The sequence below is a fragment of the Sorex fumeus genome, unplaced genomic scaffold (assembly GCF_029834395.1).
Source record: "Sorex fumeus unplaced genomic scaffold, SorFum_2.1 ptg000033l, whole genome shotgun sequence".
Taxonomy (NCBI): domain Eukaryota; kingdom Metazoa; phylum Chordata; class Mammalia; order Eulipotyphla; family Soricidae; genus Sorex; species Sorex fumeus.
The window spans coordinates 13,961,116-13,972,384 of record NW_026606090.1 but is presented as its reverse complement, the minus strand read 5'-3'; the positions used below and the strand labels follow the sequence as shown (position 1 = coordinate 13,972,384).

General features: G+C 46.0%; 1 protein-coding gene across 2 annotated transcripts; it reads left to right on the top strand.

Moving 5' to 3' along the window:
• The first annotated feature begins 219 nt into the window (after positions 1-219).
• Positions 220-8,580, top strand: ZNF692 (zinc finger protein 692). 2 transcript variants are annotated; one of them, XM_056116804.1, is made up of 11 exons: positions 220-410; positions 666-697; positions 1,060-1,311; positions 2,893-2,941; positions 3,019-3,138; positions 3,421-3,642; positions 3,723-3,809; positions 3,899-3,977; positions 5,916-6,030; positions 7,902-8,001; positions 8,129-8,580. In XM_056116804.1, the coding sequence occupies exons 1-11, from the start codon at positions 235-237 to the stop codon at positions 8,358-8,360; spliced, it is 1,464 nt and encodes a 487-aa protein (XP_055972779.1). In that variant the 5' UTR covers positions 220-234; the 3' UTR covers positions 8,361-8,580. The 2 variants fall into 2 exon arrangements, with proteins under 2 accessions (XP_055972779.1, XP_055972778.1); XM_056116803.1 differs by lacking the exon at positions 3,019-3,138.
• The last annotated feature ends 2,689 nt before the right edge of the window (positions 8,581-11,269 follow it).

Below are 11,269 nucleotides of genomic sequence, written 5' to 3'. Positions count from 1 at the left end.
AGTTCTACACTTGGTAGGCCGGAGATCAGACCGTCTTTCAGACTTAGACCCTTGTCCGCTTACGTTCCTCTCCATAGTGTGGTTTATGCATCTTGAGACGGGCAGCCTGGGATCAGCAGCAAGGAATGCCTTGGGGATGGTTTCTCCCCGCGCGGGTCGTCGCTGAGAAAGTGGCTTCTCGGCGCTGCCGCCGGCCTCAAGGGCGTGTCTGCTTTGCCCGCAGGTTTGTGGCCCATGGCTGCATCCCAGGCTGATGCATCTCAAAACAGGCAGGAGAAAAGGCGGCAGCTGGACTCGCGCCGCAGCAAGTGCCGCATCCGCCTGGGCAGCCACATGGAGCAGTGGTGCCTCCTCAAGCAGCAGCTGGGCTTCTCCCTGCACTCCCAGCTGGCCAAGTTCCTGCTGGATCGGTTAGTTGTCAGCCGGCCTGTGGCGGTAGTGTGCGGGGTGGGCTTCCAAGTCAGAGCTGAGCACTGATATGCTGATATCTCCTTTTGGTAGGATGGCCTCTGCCCTTTGTGGCTTGTCTTTTAGTGTCTTGCCCCTTCTTGTGTATTCCCAGGGAACAGGGAGGCTCTTTGGGCTGCCCCTTAAGCATGTAAGTGTTCAGAGCTGAGGGTATAGACCCGCTGTCGTGACCTCCCCTACCTCTTGTTCTCTGGCAGGTATACTTCTTCAGGCTGTGTGCTCTGTGCAGGTAGGTGTGTGTGTGGGCGGGGGGAGGGGCAAGAGGAGGCAGTGGGGGCAGTAAGAGGGAGAGGAAGGGCAATGGGTAGTGGCTGGACGCAGAAACACCCTTCTTAAGTAGCTTAGATCAGAGGAACCCCTGAGTGAGTTTGGCAAGAGGCAGGGTAATAGGCAAGGCCAGGGCAATTTGACATAAAGTGCTCTGTGAATACAGGAGCAGTGCTTAGGATCTTGCAGGTCTGGTCTCTGAAGATCAGCAAACTGAATGAAAATCCAGTTAGCTGAGAGTTGGATGGACAGAGTAGTTAGGTATGGCTCTCGTGAGGAATGCAGGAGACCTTTCAGCTCACTCTTGCTGTCGGCCTCCTTCAGGTCCTGAGCCTTTACCACCGAAGGGTCTGCAGTATCTGGTGCTGCTGTCTCATGCTCACAGCCGAAAGTGCAGCCTGGTGCCTGGACTGCGGGAATCTGGGAGCCAAGATGGGGACCTTGTATGGGAGTGCTCAGCTGGCCATACCTTCTCCTGGGGCCCATCTTCAGAGCCCTCGTCATCAGAGGACCCCAAAACGGTTCTTCCAAATACTGCCCAGAGAAACTTGTGTCTGGAAAATCAGAAGCCTGCAGGTAGGTTTGGGTAAAGAAAATGCAGAGAGGGCCAGAGTGATAATATAGTGAGTAGGGTGTTTGCCTTTCACACAGCCAACCCAGGTTCAATTTCTGGTACCTGTATGGTACCCTGAGTCCCATAGGAGTGATCCCTGAGCACAGAATCAGGAGTAGATCCTGTGTGGCCCAAACACAAAACAAAACAAACAAAAAAGTTGTGGAGAAAGAGAGGAGAAAGTGTGTGTGTGTGTGTGTGTGTTTTGGGGGGAGGGTGTTGTAGCTCAAAATCTCATTTTCTAGAAAAAGGATACTTTTTTTGTGAAAATTACAAGATGGCCTCATTCATCTGTGGAATATTTAATACCAAAGAAGAAGTATTAAACAATGACATTAAACAATGACACATTTTTGACTTTGGATTATAATACTGATTAACAGAGGGGAAGTGGGTGGGGTGGAATGAGGATCAAATTAGGGTAGTGGTAGAGAGTCCTGGACACTTTGGTGGTAGTGAGGTACAGTAACTTGTATCTAATTGCCATAAACTTTAATACTGTTGAAATCATGTTACCTAAACTATAATGAAGAGAAGCTGTATGGTAGAAAATAAATATATCCTCAAATATGATTTTAGGTATAAAAGGAAACATACATGGGCGAAAGTGATAGTACAGTGGGTAGGACACTTGTTTTGCATGCAGCCAACCTGGCTTCAATCCCCGCCATCCCATATGGTCCCTGGAGCCCATCAGGAATGATTCCTGAATGCTGAGCCAGGAGTAATCCCTGAGCGCCTCTGGGTATGGCCCCCAAACAAACAAAAGCAAAATACAGAATCAAATATGTGATGTTATTATCACTGGTAGACTTGTAAAGAGAAAATATATATATTTGGACATACTTGATTCATATTCACAAATATGGAAGAGCTTAGAAGAAATCTGTGTGGAAAGATTGGAAGAAGTTCTGTGTGGAAAGAACAAAATGACTGAAGGACAGTATTAAGAGATTTATCATAGTACATCTCTTTATGTACTATGATAAATCATCTCTTTGTGTACTATGAGATTTATCATAGTACATCTCTTTATATACTATAATAAATCATTTCTTTATGTACTATTAGATTTCTCATAGTACATCCCTTTATGTACTATGATGAAGCTTATGGAGCGATAGCACAGCGGGTATGGCCTTTGCCTTACATGTGGCCGACCCAGGTTCGATTCCTTCGTCCCTCTTGGAGAACCCAGCAAGCTACCTTGTAGAGAGTATGCCTTCTACACGGCAGAGCCTGGCAAGCTCACCATGGCATCTTCGATATGCCAAAAACAGTAACAAGAAGTCTCACAATGGAGACATTACTGGTGCCCACTCGAGCAAATAGATGAACAACGGGAGGACAGTGCTACAGTGCTACATCTCTTTAGACTTTTTTTTTTGTAACATGTGTCATCTCTAAAACTAAGTACACCCTTCCCCTCTAGTAGTCTCTACTTCCTCCTTCTTTCTAAGAGTCCTCAACCACTTCAGACATTAGAATTCTACTTCTCATCCTTTAGCTCATATGTCCTTCTTTTGTCATCTCTGTGCCAGCAGGTTTGGAATCTAAGCTTGATAAGAGCACTCTGGAGACCAGATTGCTCAGGTAAGAATGGAAAGGAAAGACAAAGAAGACATGGATGAGGGAGAAGGACCTTGGGCTTGCCTTCCTTGGATCTGCAGCGGGGTGGTACTCCCACCAGAGACCTTCCTGCCTTCAGGAAAAGAAAAGAAGGCAAAAGATGAAGAGGGGATGATCAGCGACACGATGACCCCATGGACCTCCAGATCCTCCCCAGATGAGCAAGTTGGGCTGAGGGAGGGTTCTGAGCACAACAGGAAGAGTAAATAGCTGGTGAGGGAACCTAGAACTTGACAGATTCAAGTGAGGAGAGGGCAAGGTGAACTGTGGGGAAGGGCAAAAATAATTTGAAATTTTAGGTTGAAAGCAGGTGTAAGCATAAAACCTAGTGTAGGAGTAGAGTTGTTTCTAGGATTTGGGGATTTGTGACTTTAGCCCTGGGGTCAAGCAGGGACAGACTCAGAGACAGAAAGATAATGCCCTTCTTTTTATTTTCTTTTCAGCAGTGATCCAGAAACCCACGGGCAACCCTCTTCCCCTGTTACCCATGCATTTAAAGAGACAAGGATACCTCTAGCCCCAACTGCTCCCCCATCTCCTCTTGCTGTGCCATTTTCATCGGTCTCATCATTGAGTTCCGGAGCGCCTTTGCCTGTGGATGTCAGGGTGCAGGTGGAGCTCAATAGCACCTCTCAGACTGCCCGGCATACTGAGCTCCTGGCCAGGTAACTGGACTAAGAAAAATGGCAGGGGAACCCTGGAACGTCGCCCTTTCTTAAGGCCCTCTCTCTCTTGCTGCCTATAGCCCTGGAAGTCAAGCCCCGTCTACTCTGGCTTCAGCCTGTAATGAGGACACTGATGATGCTGCACAAATTGGCCCGAAGAGAATTAGGTAGGACTGCAGGAAGAAGTTTTTGGAAGGGGACAAAGAAGCAAACTAAAGAGATGCAAGTATGCCCTCTCCCTTTTCTCCCCCCAAAGGAAAACTGCCAAAAGAGAGCTGCTGCCTTGTGATTTCCCTGGCTGTGGAAGGATCTTTTCCAACCGGCAGTATTTGAATGTGAGGATATGCAACACACACTGCGTTCTGTGTGTGCACTGGGGGAAGGAACAGGCTGAAGATGCTGAGGATAGGAGTCTAGTGGGAGAAAGAGAGGGAGAGAAATGGTGAGGTGAACAGACAGAACTTACCGACACATAAGACTGAAAACATGGTAGATGAGGCAGACACATAAGCCTCAGATTCACAGCCTTTGGTTCTGCAGTTTTGTGGCCTCTTCTAGGACGGCTTGAAGATGACAGTGGAGGCATTTCCTAGGGTGCTATGATAGTGCTAGGGTTCCCAAGTTTACATTCACCTTCACTCTGCTGGCATGAGTGGGTATTCTTAGTGTGGGAAGAACTGGGAAGAAAATTAGAAGTGCTGCGTGAGAAAGACCCCAATCAGCCTGAGCCCTCTCCACGTAGGTCCTGATGGTAAGGTCCATGGTGGAATGGGTAAGGCATTAGAAGATGGGACATGGTGAGGAAACAAGTAGGAAAAACCCCAAGTAGAACCAAAGCTTTGACTGAAAAGAGCCTGTACCAGAACTGACTAAACGTATCTGAGATTGAAGCAGCTCCCAATGGCAGTTTAGCCATTAGAAAGTGAGATTATGGATAAAGCTAGCCAGGATGTGAAATTAACTTAGTTAAATTAGACAAAAGGAAATATTTCCCAGAAATACTTAGGGAGTTAAGGTAACATTCCTTAGAAGTGTACCGTTTTAAGGTAATGTACTTAGAATGTAGCTTAGAAGTGTCCTATGTTGAAAGAGACATTGTATGTGTTGATATTTCCAAAGCAGTACCATCAAAAAGTATGTATCAGATAATACATACTCATAGTGAGCTATTAATAAAATGTAGGCAATCTGGGTAATGTATTTTTGATACTGATATCAAAGAGGACAAAAATATTTATCCAAGTGTGAATCCATGGATAGAGAAGCAGGAGTGTTACTAGTGGCACTTTGCACAGGGAACTGGACATCTCGAGATAAGGATATGGGAAGGCATTGACTCTAGAAACTAAGAGAAAAGTAAGTGAAAACAGAGTTTGTACTCAAAATGGAATGAGCTTGGGACTGGAAAGCTAGTGCAGGTGATAAGTTACTTGACTTGCATGTGGCTTTTTGGCAAGCACCAGTACTGAAAAGAGTTGCTCCTGAGCACCCTGGGTGACAGTCAAGGCAGCAGTTATCCACCTAAGAGAGTAAATGAGTTGTAAGACATGTTCAGAGATATGGTGGAAGAATTATCTGACATTATCCATGAGCAGCTTTGAAGATTTGAGTAGGTATTGCAGGGATAGAAAATGCATTTCCCCCTGGAAGAGCAACACATTATGTAAATTTTGTGCAATTAGTGGCACATTAAATGAAGAGGATACAGTTCCCCCAATATATGCTACGGAAGTATGAGGATGTGCAGGTGTGAAGGGATGCCCAGACCTTTCTTAGGAATATCCATAGATATGTAAATGATACCATTTGGAGACTTGCTGTACATAGAGTATTTCTTCCGGACACCAAAATGGTCATGCATTCCTACATGGTGCTTACTTTTGTGTAAATATTTAAGCATCTTGAAAGTGCCTGGAAAATTGTACCACTCTGCTTGGTTTGTTCTTTTTAAGGTAAATCTATAATACTGAGTAGTAGAGATCAAAACATTGGGAAAAAAATAAAACTACATCTCTGAAACTTGAGTTCAGTCCCTCATGATAACTCAATTTGATCCTCTTTGGTTAACCACTCATTTAGTTTTAGGGCAATGCTACATGCTTGTATGAACTTCCTGCCCAAAAACCAGAGTGGGGGAAAAGTGGATAGGTTTGAGGTAACATCAGTGTAAGTGATTACTACTTAGAGTAATGGTGTACTGAGGTACTTGGAAAGGAGCAAAAGAGCCTGCTTTTGGCTGTACTCCTGAGAAGACTACTTGCTTCCTTCCCCAGCACCACAAGAAGTACCAGCACATCTACCAAAAGTCCTTCTCCTGCCCAGAGCCAGCCTGTGGGAAGTCCTTTAACTTTAAGAAACACCTGAAGGAACACATAAAGCTACACAGTGGTGAGTGGTGAGAATGCTTTCTCATTTACACTTATCCCCCTCTTAACCTCATCCCATGGATATTTATCATCTCTCTATGTGGCTTCCTTCATTACTTCTTGGAGATACTTCACCTCCCCCTGTGGGGCTTATCACCTCCTATCAGCAAGATCCCTTTGCAACCCTCTGAGGGTTGACTCTCGCTTAATCCTAATCCTGATTATGCATTTGCTTACTCATCTGTATGTTTATTGTCTGTGCTTGAGACTGTTATAAATCCTGGTATATAGTGGTGAATAAAGCTGTCATAAGACATCTGCTCTTGTGACATAGGACTATGAGGAAATGTGAAAGCAAGGAGAAAGAAGAAAGTACTAGCACCTGTAGAAAGGAAAGTCCTTTGGGCAGAGTCTTAAGTGAAGGAATAGAAACATATTCATGTCTGCAGGCAACACATGGGGAAGCCCAATGCTAGAAGAAAAGAGACCAGATAAGTGGTAGGAGTCTTCCAGACTAACATCATGAGACTCAGATGCTGACAAAATAAAAAGGACACCACCTCAGGGTCTTTAGAGAGACATGATTGATTTAAAAAGAAGCACTGAAACTCCCATGAGAGTAGAGGACTGTGAGAAAATACAAAATTTAGTGGTTGCGATCTGGGCAAATTGGTGAAGTTGGGTTGAGGGTGGTGAGAAGTGATTGGAGACTGAAGAGAGAGAGCTTGAAGGTAGAGTCAGAAAAGTTAGAACAGATTTGCCACAGGAGGTAGGATGAACAGGGCGGGGTGGGGGCAGGGAGAGGAAGTCAGTGAACTCAGAGAAGGTGGGGGAGTGTGGTGATCTTGTGGTGATCTAGAGGATTCCAACCTGAACAGTGAGGCAGAAGGTAATGTGATTTCATGAAAATGAGGGAGAAGGAGCCTCAGGAAGTGGCCATTTTAATTTAGGATACAGTAGTTAGACATCTCAGGTGGTAGGAATCAAGTTCTGGAGAGATGCTGGGGATGTAAAAGTGTTTATCAAGAGCTCCTGGATGATTTTGGCATATACTCACACAGAGAGATGGAGTAGTTCAAAATATCTGAGTAGGGCATAGGGGAAGGTCAGCTCTGCTTCGGAAGAACCAGTGAGGCAGCTGAAGCGTAGTTTCTAATGAGCCAAGTGGAGAGAGTGTTCTAGGGATGAGGTAGAGATCAGTTGTGCCATTTCCCAAAATAAAAATGTGAGTAGGCTACCAGTGACTTCTGCAAGCCATTCGTGACCAAATGACAAAATATCCTGCAAGTCCACCCATTGGAGATTGCAATTTTAAGATAGTGTTGTGATGCGATTCTACAACTGGTGACAGAGAAGAGTGGATGACTGAGTCATTGAAGATCAGGGAATAGGAGCGGAATTTTGGACATGAAGAAAATTATAGCACCAGTAGGAGGAATAGATCCCGGAGTCAGAGTTGTGAGGAACAGAGGAATATGGGGGCAAGGGCTGTAGTGGGGGGGGCAGCACTGGGAGGAGAGTAGGGCAGTGTGTGTAGTCTGATGGCAGGGTGGTGGAACAGAGATCCAAAGGATGCCATGAGAATCCAAGGCACTTCCTCCATTGCAGATCCTGAGGTTTCAATGTGTAGGAGAAACCACTATAGGACTGTGAGAGCTGCTAGAGTTGGACAATAGACAGGTGCTATTAGAGCAGGCAGAAAGATCAGTTTCAGAGAGAAAAGAGAAGGGATTGTCTCTAGATGCCTGTAAGAGTGCTGATAGTTTCATAAAGTACTTTTTAGGGAACATGATATACAAAGATCTATGGGAATGACATTTCTGTGGAGGAGGATGGTTAGGATGGGAACATGAGCCGCGGGTGGATGCTGGGGTGTCCCCTGTGTACCCACAGACACCCGGGACTACATCTGTGAATTCTGTGCCCGGTCCTTCCGCACCAGCAGCAACTTAGTCATCCACCGGCGCATCCACACTGGAGAGAAACCCCTGCAGTGAGTGTTTGGGGATGGAGCCTGGGGTGGTGAGGGACCAGCTGGGAGGAAGATGGGGGCTCCCCGGAAAATTAAGACAGACTGAAGCCCTGCTGAAGGCCTCCCTCCACTGCTGTTCCTGGCTCAGGTGTGAGATCTGCGGGTTTACCTGCCGCCAGAAGGCCTCCCTGAATTGGCACCGACGCAAGCACGCAGAGACGGAGGCTGCCCTGCGTTTCCCCTGTGAGTTCTGTGGGAAGCGCTTTGAGAAGCCAGACAGCGTTGCAGCTCACTGCAGCAAAAGTCACACAGCTCTGCTCTTGAGCCTACAAGAGTCACCTAGACCACCGGAGCCCTGCCCCAGCATCTCTGATCTGTGACCCTGGGATCCACTAAGGGGTCGAGACACTCTCCGGCTTTTGGGTCCAGACCCTGCTCCTGAACACCAGTAAGCAATGAGCATTTCCTGACTCTGGTTCAGAGATTAGATATTGAAATGAGCACCAACACGAGAAGTGGGTACCTGGTCCTTGGAAACTAGGGTGACAGGGTATGGGATGAGACTGGGGTCTCAAATAGCCGGACTTCGAAGTCTCCCTAAATGACAGAATAAATTTATATTTTATTTGTGTATGTGTGTGTAGAACAAGTATTCTGGCACTTCGAGGCAAGATTTCTGATTCCTTTGGAAATATTACTAATATGCCTCGGTGCACTGTAGATGTGTGTGAGCCCTGTTCCTCTCTCTGCAAGCACTAGTGGGCCCCACCTGATGATCCAGCTTTATTTCTCATTTCTTTGTAGCACTTTGCAAATCTTCACTGTGGAGTGTCACATTCACTTTTGTATTTAAGCTGGAAGTATGTGACAATATGTAGAGTGCCAATTAATTCCTGAGGGGACAGGCTGGAGCTGATACAATATACAATCCTAAGACATTTTGTACTCTCTAAAAGTAAGAGAGTAAGAAAACCAAATGTATAGATTCTGGAGTCTTGCTGGAAAATGCAAACATGAGGGAACAATACATACAGCCACTTTGGGAAGGGATGAGAGACATCAGGAAAAGTTCCTACTGTTATACCAGCTGACTCTTGTACCAGTCTTAAAATCTGCAAAGACCGTACGGTAGCCTCAGTTTTGACGAAAGGGCTTCTTAGCATCTGGAATCTAAGCAAACAAATTTATTTTACCAGTCATAACCAAAACATTGCTGGCTAATTCCAGGGAATTTCCCATCCTGTGCTGTTGCCCCATTGAAATCTTGTGCCATGTCTTCAAGCTTTACTTGGAAATAATATTCTAATGTTCCACAGTGTAGTGCCCAGTTTCTGTATTTGTGTAGTCCTTTGTCAGATCCCAGGGTTAATATGGACCACCTTGCTGGAGTGTACCCCAGAAGCATCTTGATTTGGCTATCATTAAGTTTGGCCAATGGTCAGGTTCCCATTTACATCATGTGCATGAACCATCTCTGCCAAACAGCAGGATTGAGTACTTCTAGAGTAGAGTTGTCTTTTACTAAAGTGACTCTCCTACAATTTCTTTGCCCTCAAGATTCCCATCTCAAATAGGAAAGGAACAGAGGGACCAGCATTAAGTGACACCAATTGGCAAGAATATCACAGAGGTGGGTTGTATGTGATTATGGCCACATTTGTGCTAATTTTTTGGAAAGAGAAGCAAAAGAACTTGGTAAGGAGAGGTAGAAGAGACTCAAATAGGAAAAGGAGAGGGGATGAAAGACAAATGTACAGGTTGGAAAATAGGAAAGTGACACAAAGAACACAATAGTACTTGATCTCTAGAAGACTTACCTACCCCCAGAACCTACATCCTAGGAACAGAAATATGCATTAAAGACAGGAAAAGAACTCAGCTCACAAGGGAAAGAGTTTTAGGGGTTCATCAAGAGGCTAACAGACTGGGAAAGTAGCAGGTCCCTCTACATAGATCTTCATCTGTGAGTTGCCTCCCCATAATGGTTAGCCCAGCCTACTCCTGATAAGCATCTCAGGTACTTCCTCTCAACTGGGCCTTTTATTTTCAACAAAGATGAGGACAATCCCAGTGGGGAAAGCGACAGCAGCAGCAGTAGAGGCATGAGTCTTAGCATGAGTACGTACCTGCTGGCGTGGTGATAACATGCAGTCGAGACTGACATACTTGCCACATGCAGCACAGTCTACTGGTTCCTCAATAGTGTATGTTTTGGAGTACAGTCCTAACTTGGAACCCACACAGTAGGCTTTGCCACGCCAGTGGCATTTATGAGGTATGTGCCAGTGTATGTTGAGGATGCACACACAGTTAACCTTTGCCACACACCTGTCAGCAGTCGGGCTTCTTTCATCTGTTTATGCCACTTGATAAGACCCGAGTCATCACTGAAGTGGCAGCCATACTCTAGAAGGAGAGTCCTCTTGCCTCTGTAGATTTGCATTCTCCAGTCTGAGTATGCCCAAAGCCCTTGCAACACATGGCACACATGTGTGGCAACTCACCCTGAGAACTGTGACCTATTATGTGGCCACAGAAGCATCGACAGATGATGCAGGCATAGGTTTCCCCACCTATATATTTCCCACTTATATAAGAAATACTGTTTTCTCACCGGTGTGACATTCTCTGGGAAGACCTTACCACAACTGGACATATGAAGTGCATCCACAGATGTCTAATTAGGATGGAGCTCTTGTCATAGCCCTTTTTTTTAATACTGTACTGGTACATGTCTGATACCAGTGGCGACTGGGTCATGGAGCCATCAGGGAATCAAACACTTAAGTCTGCAACCCTGCATTACTGCACATGTGCAGTGTGCATGATGGGAGAGCCAGGTGGCAGTGGTCCCCAGGCATATGCTTGCCTTTGCAGAAACGCAGTGCAATCTGGTAGGAGGCCAATAGAGGGCATCAGCATGGTTGCTTTTGTGGGTGCTGGCAGTGCTTGTGCAACAGCACAACCAGAAGATGTGGGAAGTGGCAGCCACACCAGGAGGACTGCACCTCTAGTACAGAGTGAGTCGGCCACTGTGGTGGTAGCTCTGGACTCACTCCCTGCAGATATAGAGCATCTAGTTTGCCAGGCCCATCAGTGCGTGAGAAGGTCTGCAGCTCCTGCACAGTGTTCATCGAAGCTGAGGCAGTGGGAGTAGCTTTTCCCCACAAGGTGTGCTAATGCTAATGCAGCAAACGATGTGTAGCAGAAGCTATTGCAGCACTTACTACATGGGAAAGGCCAGTCAGATACCACTGCCAATAATGCAGAGAACATGGTGAAGTCCTAG

What these genes read in the sequence shown, in the direction of transcription:
- ZNF692 (XM_056116804.1), top strand. Translation starts at nt 235, where the DNA reads ATGGCTGCATCCCAGGCTGATGCATCTCAAAACAGGCAGGAGAAAAGG. An exon ending in GGAAAATCAGAAGCCTGCAG is followed by an intron (nt 1,312 to 2,892) that starts GTAGGTTTGGGT and finishes CTGTGCCAGCAG; the next exon opens with GTTTGGAATCTAAGCTTGAT. An exon ending in ATTGGCCCGAAGAGAATTAG is followed by an intron (nt 3,810 to 3,898) that starts GTAGGACTGCAG and finishes CTCCCCCCAAAG; the next exon opens with GAAAACTGCCAAAAGAGAGC.